At 48.0% G+C, this 24,359-nt stretch overlaps 1 protein-coding gene across 3 annotated transcripts; it reads left to right on the forward strand.

Moving 5' to 3' along the window:
• Window positions 1–62: 62 nt before the first annotated feature.
• kiaa0319l (KIAA0319-like ortholog) lies at window positions 63–23,639 on the forward strand. Of its 3 annotated transcripts, none has more exons than XM_064347238.1 (22): window positions 63–389; window positions 1,185–1,879; window positions 4,750–4,881; window positions 5,770–6,143; window positions 6,266–6,515; window positions 6,824–6,922; window positions 7,438–7,535; window positions 8,603–8,690; window positions 9,369–9,461; window positions 9,734–9,866; window positions 11,917–12,145; window positions 14,234–14,357; window positions 14,660–14,792; window positions 15,388–15,536; window positions 15,839–15,990; window positions 18,606–18,744; window positions 19,219–19,378; window positions 19,810–19,952; window positions 20,085–20,207; window positions 20,635–20,725; window positions 21,302–21,390; window positions 21,761–23,639. In XM_064347238.1, exons 3-22 carry the CDS (start codon window positions 4,770–4,772, stop codon window positions 21,955–21,957), a joined length of 2,976 nt encoding a protein of 991 aa, XP_064203308.1. In that variant the 5' UTR covers window positions 63–389; window positions 1,185–1,879; window positions 4,750–4,769; the 3' UTR covers window positions 21,958–23,639. The 3 variants fall into 3 exon arrangements, with proteins under 3 accessions (XP_064203308.1, XP_064203310.1, XP_064203309.1); XM_064347239.1 differs by lacking the exon at window positions 63–389 and adding an exon at window positions 533–682; XM_064347240.1 differs by lacking the exon at window positions 1,185–1,879.
• The last annotated feature ends 720 nt before the right edge of the window (window positions 23,640–24,359 follow it).

Below are 24,359 nucleotides of genomic sequence, written 5' to 3' on the forward strand. Positions count from 1 at the left end.
CGCCATTTTATGGATTGTTTTACATTGACCGTTCTGTAGGGATAAGAACGAAAACCTGTCAAATTGAGGGTCATCAAAGCCTGTCATTGGTTACATATTTATGAATTTGTTATGTCCAAATTACAGAGTGTGAAACGCATGCATTTTTATACCACACCCCAGATCAAATGGTAGCAATTTCTAGGCTAGCTTAATTCACTTAAAGCACTCGCTCGAGAGGACGGATGGCACTGCGGGGCGGAAGTGGCTCTCGGACTTTGCTTAGGTTTGTTTCCGAGTTAGAAGAGCAAGTCGTGCGAGATTCTGACCCAGATAGCCAGTCCCACAGAGAACTGCGATCTGAGAGTCATTCGGGCCGCAGACCCGGAGCAGCTGTGTTTTATGGAAAGGTGAGTTGTCACCAGCAAAGATTTATGTTGGTTGGGACCACGGACGGAAACGTTTCTAGACAACCGTCTTTAGCACAGAGTGATGACTTATTTTAGCCGCGTATGTAATGCTTGATATTGTAGGAGGACAAGCAGCTGTTAGATACGGAGGTTCTTAAACCGGGCGATCCAGGATTATACATAAATACATGGCGTTGACAGACAGGCTCCTGTCCCGGGTATTGATCGAAGACATGTCTGTACTCTGTGCATTGATACGGTTGCGTTCCGTGCGTCTGTTAAGATTCAAGAAAGTAATTAATTTCGATTTCCATTTTTTTTCTATATGCCTTGCTAGCTAGCTAAATTAGCAAATTGTGGGCTATGTATTTTTTGTGTGTATAGTCCTGTTTATTTCTGCTGACTTGTCGTAGTGCAGTTAATTATTTCTTGTCACTGTTGATGTTATTTTGAAACGATTCTCCTAAAGGAGTGGTTATGTATGGATTGGTATGTCATATCAGTAGTGATGCTAAACGGTTGTTGTAAGAGCTGGCTAGCCAGTCATAAATCCGATTAGCTGTGGGATTGAGCATCAGTGTTTTACATAGTCATTAGGTATTTATACATCCTTCCAGTTTTTACATGTAGTCTAGTCATTGGTCAATTATAATTAGACTAAAGGAGAATGCTGCCCTGTCCATTGTAATATAAATTAAGAAATGTGACCTGTAAGCACGATGATGTTCTTAGATTATCATTGTGTGTGGATGTTTCGCAGTTCTTGCCATTTATTTATTTATTTTCTTATTGCAGCACCTTTTTCTGGGATAGAGGACATGGCCAGAGAAATGCGAACATTTGGAAAGAACGGAAAAGGCCGACTTCAGTGGGGAGCATTTATGTAACCAGAGTACTGTGCGGACCTGTCTCTCCACACCAGCCAGCACTGCCGAGTGTGTTTTTGATTAACCAGACAGAGAAAGGGGAGGGAAGGAAGAGCAGCGCTTAGGGGAGTTCGTCAGCCCGGATCTAAATGTTTAGACCCGGAGATCTCTGTCTTGTTTTCTTAAGTACTGGAACAAAGCTTTGGTGCAGCCGGTGTCCGAGCCTCCCTGCTCTGGGTCATAATCGGTGGTCTGTTGGTCACATGGCAACGCTTGAGTTCACCTGTGTGCTGTCAACACGTCACGCCACAGCTTGACATCTGCGCAGCGAACTTCCGAGTACTCTTCAAGGAGAAAGCTATTTTTAAAACAAAATATGGTTGTCACTATATAGCTTTTTATGTTTTGTTTTTACGATTCTCGTCACACCCAAATTATTTGGAAGTCCACGTTTTCCCTATCTCGAGACTCATTTGCATTTTTCAGGAGGGTTTTTTTTTTCTTTTGGTGCTTCGGACGTACTCCCGACTCGTTTCGGTCTCGTTTTTGGACTGACCTGCACAAAGGAGTGCCGCGACAGCTTGCAGGAATGCGGAGCTAAACAATGCCCTGCGCATCACACAGGTGGGTATATTCAGCTAAGTTTAGTCCAGGATTATTTGGGTGCTAAACGTGGCGGTCCTCACATTGGCTATGTGAGTTTGGTGCCTCGTGTTTAGGGTCGGAGAATAGTGATCTGGTTTTCAACTTAACTTTTTACACAGCAGTAGTAACTTTTAAATCTTCATGAGGGCAGTTTGATTCATTTATTTTGGCAGTAAGGACCATGTCAACAAGCCGCGAAGGGCGTGCTTGTGCGTGAGCACGTGTATTTTTGCTGGAGGGTACTGTAAAAATTCCACATTTTTATCATTCTGAATGTGATTAATTGCGTTTTTGTGAACTTTAGTCCCCATTGCGCTGTTGTTCAGTTCCAGTAATTGTGTGAGCTATGTTAGTGTGAATTTTTATCTGTTTTAAGCCTGTTTGTTATTGTTATTATTTTACGCAAGTATCCCTTTAATTTAACCACTGAAATATTAATTTAGAAAAATTATGGCTCTGTGTCAGACTGTGACGGTTTACCAAGTGTGTAGCTCTGTAATGTGTACCTGACTCCACAGCATCTTACAACACTATGGTGTGTTGTGGGCCAATGTGGCGTTTTAACTTAAACATGCCTTTTCTGTTAATGCAGATGTATATAGTATATCACTTATTTGGCACCTGAAGGCCATGCTGTAGTCCAGTGGTTGGCATCATATTTAAGTCGTGAGTTCATAGTTGAACATTCAGTACCAATCCCGCTCATGTAGATAAATATGAAAATACACGGTTTAACTTAATTACAAAGATAAGCTGTTACCTGTGCTGGGTTGTGTAACATAGCCTAGCATGACCTGAGAGAATGAGGAAATGCATGTTTTTTTTTTCTTCAATTTTTGTTTCGTTTTTCTTTTTTCATTTTATTCAAGATTCAAGAACTAAAACAGTGGAGGAGAGAGAAACCATTTCACCTAGCCTAACGCCTGGAAGACCTGAGAGAAATAGTTTGGTAGATTATCGTTTTTACACAGGTGTTCGCTTCTCATCCATATCAGTATGGTGTATTTACCTTTGTGTCCACTCCAGGGCTGGTATTGAATGTGGCACTGTAACCTTAAAACTAAGTTCTTTGTTCTTTTCTGTAGCACTAAAATGCATACAATTACGATATCTAGTGAAAATGAAACAATGGCATTGTCAGAAATGAAATGGTTACACCACACCACATTACATTTATTAGGCAGATACTTTTATCTAGGGCGACTTAAAATCTTGGAGCGACAGAAGCGTATTTGCTTGATTAAAACGTAGAGACTGAAGGCTCATCATTGAACATGTAAAAATGTCAAGCTCAAGCCCTCGCACTCAAAATGTTCCCATAAGTGGTGCTCATATGCAAATGTCTGCACCCAGTCAGACGAGAGCACATGAAAGCCAGTTGTTACCTATAGGCCAAATGCTGGCTCGTAGTTTTGTATTAGTGCAGAACTATGTTCACATTTCTTTTGTGATGGCCACATTTGCATACTATCGGCACAGGATAATTCAGGGTTCCTCCCTGTATGACAAGGCTTCTTGAGCTTCTGAAGACAATGTTGGGTGCAACTGAAGCAACAAACCAGAGGCGGTCAATCCTGTTTTGAAGTGGGATTGTAGACTGTCCTCCAGACCACACCCACGCAGTCACATTTTTTGATTAGGGGGCTAGAGTAATATAGAAACGGGCAGGCACAGAGATGTACTCTATGTACTCACAGTAACTCTGTGGGTATTTGTGGTTACTGGTTCAGTGTTGAGTTCACTCGCATGGTTTCCACTGTAGCTTTATCCTGACATTGCTGGTCCAGCCAGGCTTAGACACTGCTGAAGAATTTGTTGAGGGGCTTGTTTGCTTAAGGAAGGATTCGTTCACTGTTTATAGACCTCCGTTGACGCTGCTGATTGTGTGTTATGCCTGATTTGCTTCCGCTTGTAACTTCCGTCCCACCCTCTGCTTCCATTTGTCCTCGCTCTCTCTCTTTCTCCTCCCCGCTCCCTCCCTCCTCTTTCTCCCCTAATTTCCTCCTTGTTTGCAAATCCTTGTACTGAAGTCAAACAGGTATTGCTTGTATTTCTGATGCCTAACAATCACAAATCTGCCTGCCTTCTTTTAACAGTGTTTCACAATATTTAGTTTGGTTTCTTTTTTTGTTCTGGAGTCAGCCTGTGCTTTCTTTCCGAATTTGGACTAGTTGACATTCGTAAAGCTGTGCCATTGGTGCAGCTATCCCCTGGTTATTTGTGGGGATCTCAGACTTGCTTGCGCGTCCTCAGAAACGTGCTCTGGTGCTCGCTGCCTCTCTGCGGTGCACCAGCTGAGCCGCGCGGTCGCTGCAGGAATGCGCCGTACGAGCGGCCGCCGCAGGCAGACCGCAGGCACGCCGTGGTTGGGAAGAGCCCCGTCCTGCAGCGATGACGCTTTGCTAAAATACATAGTGCCCCGCAGCGCTCCTGGCCCGAGTCTGTGTGAGCAAGGCCAGGAGTCGCTTCCGACACATGGGGCGCGTCACGGCGCGAAGGCCTTCCCTGGTCCCAGAGTGCCCCTGCAGGCCCAGTTAACCTCGTGCATTAATGATCCATTGCATAGCTGGAAATATGCATAGTGGGACCTGCATAGAGCTAGGTGGGCCAGAGCTGCCTATGTGGGTATTCCCAGTTGGGTGTGGCGGTTCAGCCCAAGGTACATGGGTGGGCCTTGATACTGTTTAGGCGGCCGTTGTCCACCTGTGCCTACACGGTCGGTTTGAGGTATGTGGTGTTTGTATTGGCATCTTCTGCATAAATTGTATTGCATTGCAGCTGTCCTCTGACGTCTCTGCTAAACAATAGATTCTGATACAAGTTCTTCCTCTTGTACATTCCTCTCTTAGGTCTTTGATCTCAGTGGAAAATGTCCGGAAAAGCACGGCAGAGCCTGATTAGTCAGCGCCTACCTTACTGGGCTTGGCTGCATCAGCTCGTCCTATCACTGATCTGCCTCTGCTGCTTGGTCCCTCCCACAGGTATGTGTCACATGAGTTCAGAACTCTGCCATGTGTATGTCTCTTATCACAAGGTGCGTGCGCTCATTTGGGAGTTGGTTTATTATTGTATGTGCGTCTGTTTGTGTTTGTGCTTCTAAGCTGTTGGTTACTGTGTGAGTGACAGATGTCTGATCTCTCAGTGAGGACAGTGTGTGTGGGACAGTAGGGCTTTGTGTTTGTGGTAGTCGGGTAAAGAGCAGTCACAGAACAGAGCAGCAGTGTGCGCCTACTCCCAAGGGGCATTACCGCCATTGTTTGAGGTTAGAGTTTGTGTTCCATCGAAAAACTACTCTATCCCTTAGCCAGACCCACTGTAACAGTGACGGCTGTTTGCTTGGGGATAGACCTGAGCTTGTGTGCACGGGTGTTAAAAGCAGGCGATCACAGCAGCCTGGGTTCCTGTGTCCTGGCCCGCGTGTTTTTGAGCTGCGGTATCCTGGCCATTGTGCTCTGCTCAGGTCAGACGTGCGCGGTTCTCTGCAGCCTTGGAGATTAGAGACCGGAACTTTGTTTTGTCAGAAGAAGGTTGAACTTCCCTCTCCCTCGGCATACTGCCAGGTCTGGGAGTTTGCACGGGACAGCACACGTGATTTATTTATTTAAATTTGTTGATCTTTTGCGTATTTCAGTTTAATGGCACATCTGGTCTAGAACGGTGTGTTTGAGGATAGAAGCTGTTACACTTTTCTGTGCAGACCGTCATGGTGGTGACACTGGTATATAGCAGTCTCTGTACTACACTGTGGAATTGTAACTGTGTGGAAAGACCATAATTTGACCCTTTGCCCCCTCACACCGCTCCCCAAACCCCCCAGAGACGGTGTAGTATGAATGGCATGTTTTCCTCTCCCCTTGTTCGTCTCTAAGGGGTGAGCGCTGGCGTGTGCAGGGTGACCGGGGGGGTGCTGGGTATCCACTGGAGCAGCGTTATTGGGCTGGGATGGCGCCCCCTGGCGGTGGAGAAGGCCAGCGAGACGTGCTGGGAGGCGTGCTGCCTGCAGCCGGCCTGCGGCGCCGTGTGGAGCTACGCGGGGTGCTGCGTGCTGCTGGGCTGCTCGCGCCCGCGCCACTGCGCCATCACCGCCCTGCCCCACCCCCACGTCCAGGCCCTGGGGCTCCTGCAGCACGTGCCCAAGGGCGCCCCGCCCAAAGCGAGGCTCCGGCGGGCCGCGTCGCGGAAGAAGGACGGTGTGACCCTCAGCCAGCAGGGGGCGCAGGCCAGCCACCCTCACCCCCCGAAGGTTGGTCTGTGTGAGCCTCTCTTTACAGGTCGCTGGCAGATTTGTGTGCCTCCTCGTTTGTGTCCGTGTCTGAAAGGAAGCGCGGTTTCAGTGGTGTGTGTACACGGCTTGTCTTTCGGCAGGGCGTTTCCAAAGACACTTCAAGCCAAGCCCCTCCGGTGACTTCGGCCAATGGTGTGGCTCTCCCCCTGACGTCCAACAAGACCCAACCTCAGCAGACCAACTCGAGCGGTGATGCGGCACTTCTACCTTTTGCACAGCAGAACTCGACATTATCAACTGGAACCATGGATACGCCGCTATCCAATAGTAGCAGGAGTTTGCCAACCGTGGCCCCGACCACCCATGTCCCAACCCCGCCTACTCAGGCCAGTAAGTCAGTAAGCTGAACATCTAGACTAAAATAAAACTGAAGCTTAATGTTAACCTACCAGGTTCTGGAGAGCAACCCCTTTGTGTGTTGGTGTACATTTTGGTGACCTCACACCCACATTTTAATGTCGCACTATGCTATTTGCAGTGTGTACTTTGCTGTTACTGTGATGGATTCTGTATCACTGTCGTTAGTTTTAGAATGAATCTTAATGTTCATACTCTTTAAAATGGATGAATGCTTGCAGTATTATTATATGAATGTTGTAATGTGGTAGCTTTAATGCCCTGCATTTTATTTTGACCAGCACGAGAGTTGGTGGTGTCTGCAGGGAACAGTGTGGAGGTGACGCTGCCTCGAAACGAAGTGGAGCTCAATGCCTTTGTCCTGCCAGCACCCCCTGAAGGTACCACTCTGCCATTGACCCCATGGCCCTCTGTACAGCCACCTCATAGCTTCAGGAGAACACAGGATCTTTTGGGCTTTACAGGGTGTTTGTTGGTGACTACACTGTGTCCTGGTTACGTTTTACAGCCATATCCTGTTTCAGGACTATGCCATGAAACCTCTGCTTTGAAACAGCTTACCTAAGCAGAGGAGTCCAGTCTGGCCACTTGTATAATTTATTGCATGGACCAAAAGATAACATTTGGAAAAACAAATCCAATTTGAGACAGTTCTGCTGTCTAAACTTGTGAATGTCTCTGTCTCAGCACTGCATACTATAGCTCCTGTCTGTGACGGAGGGTGTGTTAAAATCGCTCTGTGTCTCAGAGTTGTGTTTTATAGCCTCTGTGTCAGTTCTGTGTTTAAGCTGCCTGTGTGTCTGAAGGCAGTCAGGATTGTACGCAGTGTTGTGTTTCAGGATTGTACGCAGTGTTGTGTTTCAGGACTGCGTGTGATAAGCTCTGTGTGTGGTAGGAACGGACTACACGTTTGATTGGCGGTTGATCACGCACCCTCGAGACTACAGTGGAGAGATGGAGGGGAAACACAGTAAAACACTGAAACTAAGCAAAGTAAGACCCCCTGTTTCTTCCATCCCTTCATTCTCTCTCTCTCTCTCTCTCTTTGCAGAGTAAAGCTTTTACATTTAAAGACATTTACTGGCAGATTTAATGACAGTCGATAATCCTGGGATTGTGGATCTACAGAACTAATTCTTTACTGTCATTTTTTTACTAAAATGCACTTGCAGTGTTTGACTGACTTGTGAAAAAAATGGATAACCGATAACTTGCAGCTTTTGTTCTTTAGAAGTGTTTGATATTTTGGGGGGAAAATCAGTTGATTCTCAGCAGTCCTGCGGAACGCTTAAATAGGCAGTATACTCCAAACGATGTGCAAACTCTTTGAAAATGAACCACCGGTGAACACGTCCGTGAACACTGTGGGCAGGATACTCAAAATGAACTTGGTGTACTTCATTTTCATGTCACTCCAAGCTGCTTGCTTCCTAGCATTGCAGCATCGATTTATGGACCCACTGTGACGTAATTTTATTAATATTACGAAACCATATGTTGCAAAACTATTTTGTGGAAATAAAGGACACAACCGAATCAATTTCAACAGTTGTATTTATTTTACATTATAGCAGTTTTGTTATATAGGCTAAGGGAAAAATGTCATTTGTATCAACGCTTTGTTCATTCTGTTGCAACTGAGCAATAGCCTGGTGAAGGAGAGAGTGACACATTCGCTTAACCAACCAAGATAATGCTCTCAGAATCAAGACAATACTCTCACAGGACAGTAAAGCAATGAAGTGAATCAGAAAAGAAAGTTGAATTCTGCTCCTGGCTGGTGAACCGTGACACAACAAACCATGTGATATTTGGATGGACCAATTGCCGACAGACGGAGGTCTGCGAACTTGCAAACTGCTTTCGAAGAGTTAGTGCTGGGGGCGTGCACGCACCTCGACGTTCAAACTGACGCGCCGCCTCTTTTTGTTCATCTCTTGTTTGAGAAGGCTCGTTTCAAACAAAAAGTTTGATTTCCTTTGGAGTACACTGCTGCGTTTTGTCAGTTACCCATGAGCTTTGCCCTGAGACAGAAAGCGCTTTGTTTCCCTCACTCCCAGCTGACCGTTGGGCTGTATGAGTTTGAGGTGCTGGTGGATGGGGACGGGGCGCACGGCGGAGGCTACGTCAACGTCACGGTCAAACCAGGTGAGGGGCGGCTGCTAAATGCCATGGCCACGAAAACACAGTACTGCTGAAGCAGTATATTTAAAATGTGCATGTACATCGCTAATGGACATAATACATTTGTTAAATAAATGGATAAATTTGCCAAAGAAAGGATAAAAAACGAATTAATGCACACTAGCCCTTTAGTGCCTAAGCATTATATATGCATGTCAAAACCATTCCAATGCTGTTCATATGCCATATTGGACGGAGTGGCCAAGCAGCAGAGATTCTTAACTGGTGTACATTCTTATAATCATAATCCTGCCATAACGCAGACAGGATCAGTGTTAATGGGGACTGTGACCTGCCATAACGCAGACAGGATCAGTGTTAATGAGGACTGTGACCTGCCATAACGCAGACAGGATCAGTGTTAATGGGGACTGTGACCTGCCATAACGCAGACAGGATCAGTGTTAATGGGGACTGTGACCTGCCATAACGCAGACAGGATCAGTGTTAATGGGGACTGTGACCTGCCATAACGCAGAAAGGATCAGTGTTAATGGGGACTGTGACCTGCCGTAATGCAGACAGGATCAGTGTGAATGGGCAGAGCTGCCCTGTGTGCTCTATGCAGCTGGGTTGCGTGCTCGCTGATCGATGTGATATATTGAAGGGATGTTCCGGCCCCACCCTCTTCATCTGTTTCAGAGCCACGCGTAAACAAGCCACCGGTTGCCGTCGTTTCCCCGAAGTACCAGGAGATCTCCTTGCCAACCAGCTCTACGGTGATAGACGGCAGCCGTAAGTACACTTGGCTTGTGGGCAGATTGTTAATATGGCACAATTGGTAGCTTGGCCTATAATTACACTTGGTTCAGTGTCCAGCAGAGCATACGCATAGAAGCAGGGGTGTGTCATGCACAGGGAGTCGTCAGGTTAATATTCAGTTTTTGGTAAGTGACCTGACCTGAACAGGACTGTGTTGGCTTGAATAGGTGTGTTGCGTATGGCAGTGATACTGCTGAAGGTGGTCGGTGTAACACAGTGTACTCGTTCCTCCCTCCCTCTGTCAGAGAGCACGGATGATGATAAGATTGTGGCGTGGCGCTGGGAGGAAGTCAAAGGGCCGCTGAGGGAGGAGAAGGTGTCGGCCGACACGCCCATTCTCACGCTCACCAACCTGGTGCCTGGCAACTACACCTTCAGGTACCCCTGCCCACCGCCCCTCTTTCCTCTCCTGTCCTCACACCCACCCAGTTTCCCTCTCTCCTCTGCTCTGCCTCTGCCTATGCATCACATGACTGTTATTCTGCTCTCTCTCTCTACCTCTTTCTCTCTACCTCTCTCTCACCTGAATTTTAGGCAGGTTTTTGAGTTTTTTTGGGGGACATGGAAAAAACAGAAGCACTTTTATTCTTCTTTACAGCTATGGTGGGACTTTGCGAAAGTACTGATTAAACAGCTGTATACGCAGTGCATTCTCGGTCTTTTGTAAGACATCACACAATCTATGAAGGCTTTAGAGACTGAAATAGAATCCCTTCAAACTTTGGTTGAGACCTCAAGAGAAAGAGAAGCGGTTCAAGCTCTCCAGAAAAAAAGCCTCTTTGGTTGAAAGTATAGCAGAGGTAGATGCCCAATCAAAGTCCTTTTTTGGACAAGAAAAGAAAAATGGTCAAAGTAGACGTGTTCAATGTTTGAATTCTGCCACAGCTGCAGTTAGAAGAAGGGCAGTGGAGCTCTACTTGAGTGAGTGGGCAGAAGTGGCCCAAGGTTTTCCATGATGGACTTCCAAACGTACATGTAGATGGAGAACTGGGGGGGGGCTTCTGTGTCAGCAGGAACTCTACACAGCACTGCAGGGCATGGAGAGTGGGAAGGCTCCTGGAATTTATGGGCTGCCATCAGACTTTACAAGGCTTTCTGCCAGGTGCTGTGTCAAGACTTGTTAGCTGTGCGTAATGGCAGCTTAAATAGGGGAATGTTACCATTGAGCTGTAAGAGAGAAGTTGTAACATTGCTAGTAAAAAAGGACAAGCCTAAAGGAAAAAACTGGAGACCCGTGGCAGAATTCAAACATTGAACACATCTACTTTGACCATTTTTCTTTTCTCCTCCAAAAAAGAACTTTATTGGGCATCCATCTCTGCTATACTTTGGAATCCAGACCAAACCAGAAGCCCCTGAGCTTGTACGTGTAACAGGTCAACCAAAGAGGCTTTTTTTCTGGAGAGCTTGAACCGCTTCTCTTTCTCTTGAGGTCTCAACCAAAGTTTGAAGGGATTCTATTTCAGTCTAGTGTCTGCCCTCGATAAGACGTGTGTGGTAGCAGCCATTTCCACTCCCTCAGACGGCACTCGTCCATTTCCAGGACACCTTTCCAGTGTTTTTCCACGATGGTGTCATTTATGGTCTCCCAGAAAAACACCAGATACTTCAGCCCACCACGCTGTCACTGTAGGCCCCCTGGCAGAGTAGGCAGCCCTCCTCTCCATTCACCCACTAGCACTGCTTCACTCTTACCCAAATTAACTTCTGCAGATGAGATGACCTTGAAATCATTAACTATAATGTTCAGCACATCAACATGTCTCTGACCCGTTATAACAGCAGTTTTATCAGTGATTGTTCTGCCAGGCACACAATAGTTCTGGTCTGCCCCAATAATCTGCCCCATCACATTTCTCATCTCTCAACCGGTTAGCTAGAGCCTTAGAGACGAGTTTATAATCTGTGCAGACACTAGTAATTAACAATCTGGTGGTGGCAGCTCTGTGGCATCGCCTGGCGTGCATGGGCCCTCCTCCCAGGGTACTGGTGCGAGTATGGGCAGTGGCAGTGGACTTCTTTTAGGACTGATAACACTGGATCCCCCAGAGTGTCCTGTACCTGCCTAAGGAGGAGGTGGGGCAAGGGCTAGTGCATCTGGGGGGGGGGGGGTCAGGTTCCAGTTCATTCAAAGAGGTGGAGGAAGTGTATATGGGGGTATGATCCGGGACAGAGTGATGATGGAGTTTCGGTATTACAAAGCAATGGTGAACTTTAATGTTTTTCAGAGTATGTGGTGTTATAAAGGTGCTTTATGTTCAGTGGAGGGAGGTTAACATTTATTTGTGTGTTGTTCTTACCGAAAGATGTGTGTTTTTCATATGATCTTGGTTTAGTGTTTTGTATCTTTGTTTTTATTTATGTAAAATGTAAAATTCTTGCATCTCTCTCTCTCTCTCTCTCTCTCTCTCCATCTCTACCTGTCTAGTTTGACAGTGACAGATTCTGATGGAGCCCAGAGCTCAACTCAGGCAACACTGTCAGTCAACAAAGCCATGGACTACAGGCCAGTGGCCAACACTGGGCCCAACCAGGTCCTCACTCTGCCACGCAACTCAATCACTCTCTACGGCAACCAGAGCACAGACGACCACGAGCACCTGGCCTACGAGTGGTCTCTCAGCCCAGAGAGCAAGGGCAAGGTGGTGGAGATGCAGGTACGGTGTGTGTGTGTGTGTGTGTGTGTGTGTGTGCACGCGCACGTCTCTGCGTGTGTGCGTGTGCACATGTGTCTGCATTTGTGTGTCAGTGTCTGTGTCTGTGTGTGTGTGTGTGTTTGAGAGGGAAAGAGAGAATGTGTGTGTCTGTATCGTGTGTGTGTGTGTGTGTTTGAGAGGAGAGAGAGAATGTGTGTGTCTGTATCTCTGTGTGTGTGTGTGTGTGTGTGTTTGAGAGGGAGAGAGAGAATGTGTGTGTCTATGGCATTCACTGAGATTCAGCACTGCAGCCTCAGGAAATTAAATAATTCAGCCTAGCTTCAGAATGCAAATCTGGCCGTTTTCCAAAAAACTCTGTGTTCTGAAATAATAACCCCAATCTTTCACAAAAGTCACAGCTTGCATCCTCCTAACGGTGGCAGGATTGGTGTTTCTGGCAACCGGGCGAAGTGCTTTGCAGCACCCTGAGCTGAGCTGTCACATTCTGTCTCTCCAGCTCCCGAATAAAAGCAGCAAACCCTCTACAGACTGCCTGTCCCGATTAATCACACGTTCTTTTGTGCTGTTAGCGGATGAAAAAGTTAAGCTTCTGAGCCCTCCTGGCGCAGTTAAAACTGAGTAATAATATCACAAAACGCTTTACCTAAATGGAGCTGCAGCCTCCGTCTGATATAATTTAACACCTTTATCAGCCAGCGAGGGACAGATGCGGTCCTCCTCCTCTTCCTCCTCCTCCGCTGGTCTCTTGCAGATAAAATGCCTGTGCTCCACTGAATCATCCACTGAGCAGCACCTGCACAATAAACTCCCTGCAAAGGAACGGAATTTGAAGTCTGCGTCTTCAATATAAATCAAATGACAAAACAAATACTTTCACACTTAAGTATGACTAGGCTCACTGTAAAATCATATTCATAAGGAGGAAGGAAGTTTAAGAATGAAAACAAATTGAAGCAGTCTTGGCAGGAAACAGCTGTGCGCATTGAGCTCTGAGCCTCACCAGAGCTCAGCTCAGCCTTGACCATAAAAGTCCACAGTATTTCATCGCATCACTGGCCGCATAAATAATGGAGTCTACAGAATCAGATCAGTATGTGTCCCAGAAAACGGCAAGCAGCCTTTTAGCCACCCTGACATCACCACACATCCCCAACAAGCAACGTAATGCAGAGGAAATGACCACAGTCTGCAGGCACAAGCTGGTCAGGAGCCTAAAAGAGAACTCTGCAGAGCCCGTGTGATTCTGGGCATTGGAAATGGAGGTGCTTGTCACTTCACTTGTTTGTGTTTCACAGAAACAAATGTGTACATACGGATAACAAATCTGCCCAGGCCAAGAACCTGCCAATAGAGCCTTTTGAACTGTGCGTGCGTGTGTGCGCGCATGCTCTTGCTCCTACCAGCGCAGGGTCTGTGTTCTGTGTGGGTGTTTGACTGTGTTTCTGTGAGTCCAGTGTCCTACCAGCGCAGGGTCTCTGTTCTATGTGGGTGTTTGACTGTGTTTCTGTGAGTCCAGTGTCCTGCCAGCGCAGGTTCTGTGTTCTGTGTGAGTGTCTGACTCTCTGTTTCTGTGAGTCCAGTGTCCTACCAGCGCAGGGTCTCTGTTCTGTGTGAGTGTCTGACTGTGTTTCTGTGAGTCCAGTGTCCTACCAGCGCAGGGTCTCTGTTCTGTGTGGGCGTCTGACTCTCTGTTTCTGTGAGTCCAGTGTCCTACCAGCGCAGGATCTCTGTTCTGTGTGAGTGTCTGACTCTCTGTTTCTGTGAGTCCAGTGTCCTACCAGCACAGGGTCTCTGTTCTATGTGGGTGTTTGACTGTGTTTCTGTGAGTCCAGTGTCCTACCAGCGCAGGGTCTGTGTTCTGTGTGAGTGTCTGTCTCTCTGTTTCTGTGAGTCCAGTGTCCTACCAGCGCAGGATCTCTGTTCTATGTGGGTGTTTGACTGTGTTTCTGTGAGTCCAGTGTCCTGCCAGCGCAGGGTCTCTGTTCTATGTGGGTGTTTGACTGTGTTTCTGTGAGTCCAGTGTCCTGCCAGCGCAGGGTCTGTGTTCTGTGTGTGTGAGACTGGCTCTCTGTTTCTCCCCTGCTCCAGGGAGTGCGGACCCCCATACTGCAGCTGTCGGCCCTGCAGGAGGGGGACTACACCTTCCAGCTGACCGTCACCGACTCGGCTGGACAGCAGGACACGGCCAAGGTCACGGTGATCGTCCAGCCAGGTGGGTGTGCGCTGGGGGATGCAGCACATGCATGTCTGTGTCCACGTTTGTGGGAAATGGTTCCAGAATGTTGGAATTAAAATTGAGTTTTATTCAATCAAAGAGAGAGAAAAAAAAACACAATTTATTACTATAATGTTTGGGCCCTGTTTTAGGGGGAGACTAGCCCAACACTATCTATCTGTTTATTAATGTGAGAACAGGTGGAAGGAAATATGTGGAATCTGTGGCATTTCTTCAATTTGACCTGACATGAGAAATGTAGAGTACTGCGTGTGAGGACCTGTGCTCTCACCCCCCAGAGAACAACAAGCCCCCCGTGGCAAATGCAGGGCCGGAGAAAGAGCTGACTCTGCCCGTGGACCACACCACACTGGACGGGAGCAAGAGCACCGATGACCAGAGAATCGCCACCTACCAGTGGAGCCAGAGCACGTCAGTACATACATGTTCATATATATACATATATACACGCACACACACAGGGTCACACACACACACACACACACACACACACAGTGTCACTCACGCACAAACATATACACACACACACACACACACACAGTGTCACTCACGCACAAACACACACACACACACACAGTGTCACTCACACAGACACACACACACACACACACACACGCACAGTGTCACTCACAAAATCACAGAAACGTGGGGGTGTCTCGTGTGGCGTAGCCCGTAGAGTGCTTTCCACATGCTCATTGTGAGCCGTGACATCGGCGGTTCGAGTCCGACCGCCAACCGGAGTTGCATGCCAACCTAGTTCCTCCTGTCTCTCTTCACTGATCTGTCAAATAAAGCTGAAAAAGCCCCCCCCAAAAAACATACAAAATCACAGTAACGCTAACAGTGACTTGCACCTGCACGCACACACCCACACACATTCATGGAAGGCACACTTGCCTAGGTACACTCTTCTGCTCAGACCCAGGCACACACACACACTCTGTGTCGCTGCCGTAAGTTCAGTGTGCACGGCAGTTGCCTCTCTCTGACTGTGTGTGTGCCTCAGGGGGCCTGCGGGTGTGAAGATTGATAATGCGGACAGCGCCGTCGCCACGGTAACAGGGCTTCAGGTGGGCACTTACGAATTCAGCCTGACAGTGACGGACGAGAGGAAGCTGCAGAGCAAAGACACGGTTAAAGTCATTGTTCGAGAGGGTAAGCATCTGTCCTTCCCATTGTCCCTTTCTTCACTTTGCCACATAACGGCTGTGTGCCTGTGTGTGTGTGTGCACGTGTGTGTGTGTGTGTGTGTGTGCCTGTGTGTGCGTGTGTGTGTGTGCTGTGTGTGCCTGTATGTGCTGTGTGTGTGTGTGTGTGTCTGTGTGTCTGTGTGTCTGTGTGTGTGCCTGTGTGTGTGTGTGTGTGTGTGTGTGGTGTGTGTGTGTGTGTGCCTGTGTGTGTGTGTGTGTGTGTGTGTGTGTGTGTGTGTGTCACTCACTTCCCCTCCCTCTTATCAGAACTGGACCAGCCTCCGGTGGCCCACGTCCAGTCACGGCCTCCCATCTCCCTGCCAAATCGGACCGTAACACTGGACGGGTCGCGATCCACCGACGACAAGGGCGTGGTCAGTTATCTGTGGACCCGCGATGACAGCAGCCCTGCTGCAGGGGTGAGACCTCCATACACGTGTGTTACAGTGATCTCGGTCCCTAGGGGAACAAAGTCTAGATCCACTGTGTTACAGTTACTATTTTATCCAGAAAATAAAGGCTATACTCAGTTGTTTGACAGTTAATACCACGTACATTGCAAATAGGAGTACATTCAAAGTCCCCTTTCAGAAGTCGGCTGCAATAATTTGGACCAGAGTGTGTAGAGGCCGACTAAGCAAAACCAGGCGATTATAGGTTCACATCCCAGGTGCTGTTGTACTTCCGGAAGAAGTGGAAAGTAGATGGAACAAGTTGGCCTTTGAATGTTCCAGTTGACACTATGGCCCAAGTAGTTGAGCTGAGCTGGAATTTATGAACACACTGTTCCTGGAAGTAGTCTGGGCTGACCTTGAACTGCTGCGTAAATGAATGGACTTTTTTTTTTTTTTTTTTTTGCAAAGAAGGTTCTGACATGCAGGTGACATTATTTACCAGTGCGCCATCAGCAACAACAATCTTACATCACCCTGGCTAAGGCCATGTGCTGTATGCAACAAAAAAGAAAAAAGTGTACTGTACTGAAAACACACAGGACATGTGGGTCGATACAAGGAAGCCAGTCTCATCCTCTATTGTGTCCTTTACTTAAAGGATCTGTTTGACTGTTTATGCATCTAAAGTACAGTCAGATGGAGCTCTGGGCTGCTTGGAAAAGGGGTAAACGAGTATGGGCCATGTGATAAGGGCTGTGCACGCCAGTAAGAAACCCCTCAGATACACCAAACGGCGTGTGAGGTCACCAACTGTAAGAAACCCCTCAGATACACCAAACGGCGTGTGAGGTCACCAACTGTAAGAAACCCCTCAGATACACCAAACGGCGTGTGAGGTCACCAACTGTAAGAAACCCCTCAGATACACCAAACGGCGTGTTGAGGTCACCAACTGTAAGAAACCCCTCATACACCAAACGGCGTGTGAGGTCACCAACTGTAAGAAACCCCTCAGATACACCAAACGGCGTGTTGAGGTCACCAACTGTAAGAAACCCCTCAGATACACCAAACGGCGTGTTGAGGTCACCAACTGTAAGAAACCCCTCAGATACACCAAACGGCGTGTTGAGGTCACCAACTGTAAGAAACCCCTCAGATACACCAAACGGCGTGTTGTGGTCACCAACTGTAAGAAACCCCTCAGATACACCAAACGGCGTGTGAGGTCACCAACTGTAAGAAACCCCTCAGATACACCAAACGGCGTGTTGAGGTCACCAACTGTAAGAAACCCCTCCGCAAACCAAACAGCGGAAGTATCTGAGTGGCGAAGGAACGTGTGTAGTCTTACCCAGGGCTACTGGAACAGGATTCATTTAATGTTATCTTGATTAAATGACTCCAAAATAGTGTTTTAACCTTTCCCCTGTGCTAAAAGTTATGAATAGACGGAGGAGACTGCTGTCCACCAGTAGTGTGGGTTTATACAAATCACTGTCTAATTTGGTAGATGCACCTTATCCTGTGCAGCCTGCATAAATACAATTGTGCTTCCTGTTGTGACACTAGTGTGTAGGCGAGTGACTGTGGCGTGCAGATATCCTGAGTTTGATGTATATGTTAGGACCTTAGACTGCTAGGTGTGCAGTGTTAATAGTCAACGAGGAATGCCAGGTTAAAATGAACAGTTTATTGTTCAGTGTGTTCAGTAATAATGACAATGTAAAATGGTGCAAAATGTGAGCGGTGAAATATATATACGTATATATACGTATATGTGCAGGGGACCATATTGACAAGTCTCCCCGAACCATTGCACTTCTCTCCTTGTATACAAGGAAAAACCCGAAGTCATCAAATAAAGACACAGTCATGACAAAACGGTACAACAATGAATCCTGGTTGCGCCATCTCTAAGCATGTGACGCTGGGTTAACCTTTGTAGCTGAGGCGCTAACTTGTTCCCCATGACATCGGCTTTCCAACTATGCAAAACATGATTACACTGTATTATGGGGAACCTAAGGTTTACAAATGCTGATCCAGTCGGATGTTTTGCAGCTGAGCACTGTTTCCTTATCACACCCTGCTGACTCGCTGACCCGCAGTGAGTCATGGTCCGTCCTCTGCAACAGTCCGTTTTCTTTTTGGGCCAGATAAGAGGCAGACTTCTGTGAACTGCCCTACACCATATACGGTGAAAATACTGTGCTGTCTGTTTATTTACGGCACCGCTGTGTGGACAAAACACTGCGCCATTACCGTCCAACGCTCGATTAGCGCTGATGCATTTCATCCAATCCGGTCTGCTTCAAGATGCCTGACGATGACATGATTGGTGGAAGTGCATCACTGCATGTAGTTGTAGCCAGTAATGTTTGCTCGCTGTCTGCCTGTGTAGAGCACTTACTGTGTGATGTTTTCTCATGCACTGTGATGCTCTGCAGTACGCAGATGGCATATTCGTTTCACTTTAGGCTGGTTGGCTGCATCTTAATTTATTATTGATCTACAAAAAACTTTAAATACATTTTTCCCGGGGCTGACGGATAAGAAGATAGTTCAGTGTGTTATTTTGAAGTATATTTGTGTTTAGGGTTTGTAACTGAAATCTGCCTGTCTGTGCTCTGTCTCAGGATGTGCTCAATAACTCCGACCACCAGCCAGTGCTGTTGCTAAGTAACCTGGTGGAAGGGAAGTACAGCTTCACGTTGACCGTCACTGACAGCAAGGGCCAGAGCAGCTCCGGCCGAGGCACCGTGGAGGTGCGACCAGGTCAGTGCGTCCTTCAGCCAGGTCACTGAGCTCACAGCCTCATGGGCACGGATAGCAAGCATTCATTACATGCACATTATACCTCTGTTCTACATACACGCACATACACACACGACACAAACGCACGCGCAGATCTACTGCACTCATACAGCTTCCCTGTTACATAAGTGAACACACACTACACACAATCACCTCTGTCTCTCACACACACACACGCACCTCTCTCTCTCTCACACTCTTGTACATACACACAGGTACCTTTCTCTCTCTCACACTGTCTCACAGACACTCACACACACACATCTCTCTCTCTCTCTCTCACTCTTGCACTCATACACACACCCCTCTCTCTCTCTCTCTCTCGCACTCACACACACACACACCCACACACATGCACCTCTCTCTTTCTCATACACTCTTGCACACACACACGGGTACCTCACTGCTTGGTACTCTCTCACTCTGGTGTCTCAGATGTTTGGGAGAGAGACCTGGTGGAGCTGGTCCTGGAGGTGGGCGTGGCCCAGGTGTCCCGTCGGCAGAGAGACATGCTGCTCCGGCAGGTCGGTGTCCTACTGGGCGTGCTCGACAGTGACATCATTGTCCGGGAGGTGACCGCCTTCAACGAGCACAGGTAAGACACCTCAGAGTCCCCCCCCCTCCCTCTCTCTCTTCCTCCATTGGCTATCATTCCCTTAAAGCAGTAGTTCCAAAACAATCAAGTGAGATCTGCACTGAAATTATAGAGCGTCTAGTACACAGAACACATTCTATAAAAGCATGGGATTCACAGCATTCCCTATTGATTAAAACCAACAGCTCTGACTACCTCAGCACAGAACCACACGAGCACAACAGTGGCCTGAGCATCTTAATGTACACGTTCAGTCTCCTTTAGATAGTACTTGCTGTTTGGCATGTTTGAAATGAATGATAAAAAACGGTCTCTGTAATACATACCCAGGTGCAGTGTATTGAGTGCTGGCTGTGTGTTGGGGTGCATGTGCCCTTGTGTTTCTCCTGCGTGAGCCCTCCCTCTGTCTTCTGCTTCCTCTGTGGCGTCAGCACTCGCATCGTGTTCCTGGTGTCCGGGGGTCCGGGGCGCCCCCCTCTGTCCGGGCACAGCGTGGCCGTGGGCCTGCGCAACAAACTGCGCAAACAGAAGAACGACTTCCTGATCTTCAAGGCGCGGAGCGTGGACACAGTCAGTGAGTACCGGCTGCCCGGGGGGGGGCGGGGCGGGCTTGGCGCTGGGGAGGAAATGAAAGCGTACTGACTCTCTATCTCCCTCACTTCCTCTCCATCTGTCTGTCTTGCTCCATCCATCCCCTCCGTCCCAGTCTGCCAGCTGAACTGCTCCAGCCACGGAGAGTGCGACCCTTTCACTCGCCGCTGCGTCTGCAAGCCCTTCTGGATGGAGAACTTCATCAGGGCCCAGCTGGGCGACGCGGAGAGCAACTGCGGTGAGAGGCCCAGTCTTACGCGCTGCCCTGACGCTCACTCTGACATGGGGTGCTGACTCTGGAGCAGGAGCCATGCCGAAATGCACAGGAACAGACTCGTTCTAAAGCACGGAGGCCCTGAGGCTCTTCATATGAACTCACTTCCTCTCTTTTGAAGAGTGTGGACTCCTTTGGAGGGATCTGGGAGGGTGTAGTGGGTCTGCTTTCCCCTGTATGCAGGAAGGATTGTTGGCTATTTCAAGTGTACTTATGTTGACATTTTCTGAGGCTGTCGGGGGACTGAATGTAAAATGGGCTGATTCATTAGTCACAACATGTGGGTGAATCCCTTTAGTTCTCCGCTTGAGCTCTTATTGTGCTGCAGCCAGTTGTAAAGACTGAGTGGCAAATGCAGTTTTAAATTCAATTCTTTTTCTTTCTCTTTCAGAGTGGAGTGTTCTGTATGTTACTATAGCGTCCTTCATGATTGTGGTTGCCATAGGAACAGTTGTCTGGGGGATGGTGTGCTGCTGTCGCAGGTAAGGTCTAGGGGAGGCTTGGCTGTTTTTTCCCACTTTGTGAATGTGGTGTGTGTGTGTGTGTGTGTGTGTGTGTGTGGACACCTGAAATATGTGCTGAAATATGGGTTGGCCCCATGCCATGCATTGTTTACTTTACAGTCTGTGGAGTAATGTAGTAGGATGTGTATAACGTTGTATAATGTGTGTGTGCCATGTTATGGATTTGTTGTATAACTGTGTGTGTGTGTGTGTATGTGTGTGTGTGTGTGTGTGTGTGTGTGTGTGTGTGTGTGTGTGTGTGTGTGTGTGTGTGTATGTGTGTATGTGTGTATGTGTGTATGTGTGTATGTGTGTATGTGTGTATGTGTGTATGTGTGTATGTGTGTATGTGTGTATGTGTGTGTGTGTGTGTGTGTGTGTGTGTGTGTGTGTGTGTACACCTGAAATATGTGCTGAAATATGGGTTGGCCCCATGCCATGCATTGTTTACTTTACAGTCTGTGGAGTAATGTAGTAGGATGTATAACGTTGTATAATGTGTGTGTGCCATGTTATGGATTTGTTGTATAACTGTGTGTGTGTGTGTGTGACCAGGAGGAAGAGCCGGATGCGCAGGAAGAGCCGCTATAAGATGTTGGAGGCAGATGAGCAGGACAGTCTTGAGCTGCAGCCCCCACGAGCTGGTAAACACTACCACACACACACACACCCACACACTAACAATCACACTCGCACACCCACACACTAACAATCACACACGCACGCACACACACACACACACACACCCACACACTAACAATCACACACGCACACCCACACACTAACAATCACACACACACGCACACACACAGACACACCCACACACTAACAAGTACACACAGACACACACTAACAAGTACACACATGTGTACAGGCAGTCTCAAATGACTCCACAAGCCATTGCCTGCAAAGCCTGAACATGCAGTGATTATAATTGATGATTATAGATTTCTGAATGTAATGACACTTATCCTGCACTGACTGCCCGGTGCCCCCTCTGTCGCCGCCCCGCAGGCCGCTTGAAGCCAGTGCCTGTCCCCACTTCCTCCTCCCTCATGCGCTCCGACTCGGACTTGGACAGTGACGACGGGCGGGGGGGCAGCGCCTGGACAGAGCGGGAGAGGGGCCAGCTGCTGCGGCCCCAGAACGGAGCCCTGCGCAACGGCCTGGGGCCCCTGAGGGCCAAGAAGCAAAGGGAGGAGTTGCTATAGCAACCACATCAGGGGACGAAACCCCGCCCCGCTCACCGCGCACAAACCTCACGCCCCTCACGGACAGCGCTCCGACGCACAGGGGTTAGGCATGGAGGGGGTGCGTCTGAGCCACTGGGGATTCAAACCCCCTCCACCCCACCCCCGCCTGCCTCACCTGGCCCTCACCAAGCCAGTACCTGAGAGACTTCACTCCACCCTGAGAGACCTTGAGTTATGTGAACAGGGCACAAACAGAGACTAACCCCCATGCACCTCTCCGTCTGTGATGTACAGCCCTGCACCCCAAAATCACCACGAATGTACCCCCATACCCACACAGAGTGACACAGGGGCTGCTGCCCCGCCCTGCACCTCACAAACGGGGACTCCGCACCCCAGCCCCTGTCCCGTGAAGCGAATTAACCGGAATCTTGAAGGACTTGCTCCCTGTCTCTGAGCCCCGAGGCCCCCCTCCGCTCCTGAAACTCAGGATTCCCCTGCGCGCTCGGACGCAGCGCAGTACCCCCCAGCTCTGACGCTGGCGCACAGGGCGAGAGCACAGGCAGTGGGCTCACTGTGAATACTGGAGCCAGCAGCCCCGAAATGAGCCTGTGTGTCTGCGTGTGCCTGTAGCAGCAGGCCGGTCAGAGTCAATCAAATCTCCCTTAGGCAGCTCTCAGCCCCGTATGTCAGTGTTGGAGGTGGGAACATTTGCTGGTGTGTTACAGCAGAGAAGGATCATGGGAGATTGTGTTCTTGTGGAGATGTGGATCACATGGATTACACTGGAAGAACTCACTGGATGACACTGGACTACACAGCGCCGGAGCCCCTCCCTCCCTCCCACAGTCCTTGTGACGTGGAGCGGGCGGGGGCAGCGCCTCTCACTCACCTCAAAGATTGCTGGGTCCTGGCAAAACCACCTTGAGTTTAGTTTGTTTTTACCTGTTTTTAGCCAGTAATTTGGTTTCTGATGCACTTTGTGTCATTTTTATGACGTTGCTCTGTCTGTTGTTCTGTCCTGGTCTGTCTGGGTGTGGACTGAGTAATGCTGATCCACACGGATCATTTTGTGAAGGAGTTTCAGTTCAATTTATCGTCAGGCAGACATTCAGACTCAATTCCCCACATAGCTCCTCTGTTAAACCTGCCTGTCTGGTTTCTGACACACTGCGTTGTCCCAATGTAATTAGAACATTAGATGAGCGTTACTTGTACTTCTTACTCAGACCCCTTGTGCTATTGTGCATGGTCCTTATCGATTTGTTACTTTTCCAGCCTACATTACACCACTGACGTCAGCAGAGCACTCTGCAGTCTTGAGTTATACCTTGTCTAGCTTTGGCAATGGGGGATCTTGGTCGCATTCAAGGTCACATACTTGTTTTCTGCTTCCTTCAGTGCTCAGGAGGGCAAGAACCATGTAATGATGTTGCCTTACCTGCACTACTTCCTGTTTGCAGAGCTTCCTCTTAAGTCTATACCAGACATACATGGGTGTTGTGGGAATTGGAGTCCCAGGGCCTTGGCTGTCAGACAGCAGCAACCAAATGAAGGGATTCTCTTCTGATTTTAAGGCTCGTTACTAATGTTGTGTTTCTTTGTTTGATTTTATTTTGTTTTATTTGAAGGAATCCTTCTGTTCTGTGACTCTATCTGGTACAACTGGATTACCTGTAAATTAAAGGGAAATATTTAAATACTTGTCTTTGTTTCAAATTGTGTTGACTGATATTGTGTGTATATAGGTTAGAATGCACATGCAGTTGGGCTAGTTATTGGTATATATATGTTTTTACTTCAAGCTAATAATTGCCAGAGTTGCCTGTCCTCTGCATACTGGTTTTCCTTCTGGCCACAGTTGCAGGCCTGGACTTGTAACAGGCTGTTAACCTTCACTCACCTTTATCTATTTTGTGATGATTTGTGTTCTTATGCCACATTCTGTCTGAATTAGCTATACATGCCATGAATTAATGCCCCATAGTCACATCCCAGGGCTTTAGATGAACTAATGTTCTTATTTTATTTTATTTTTTTTGCAGTGTTACCTGTGTTATGGGAATAAGATTACACACAAAGTTAACAGCCAACTCTGAAGCATCAGCGATGTCTTTACCTGCTAATATTTGGTACCCACTTTCTACTCTATTCCGCAGCCCTTCTTCAGTGAATAACATTGCAATTTCAGCACACAGGAAATGCTTACATGTGGCATAAAAACCCTTCTTAAGTCTGGGTGCTGTTGCAAGACACAACCGGTTTGGTCTTTGTAGAATATTTATTTTGAATTGTGAAGGTTTTATAGGGCTAATCCTCATAAAGCAGACTGACTGCATATTTCGTGTGGAGGAGAGTGAGCTCAGAGAAAGGCATCATGCCTTTGTTATGGTGCATTCAGCAATGCCGCTAAAACAAAC

This window comes from Anguilla rostrata, chromosome 8, assembly GCF_018555375.3.
Source record: "Anguilla rostrata isolate EN2019 chromosome 8, ASM1855537v3, whole genome shotgun sequence".
NCBI lineage: Eukaryota > Metazoa > Chordata > Actinopteri > Anguilliformes > Anguillidae > Anguilla > Anguilla rostrata.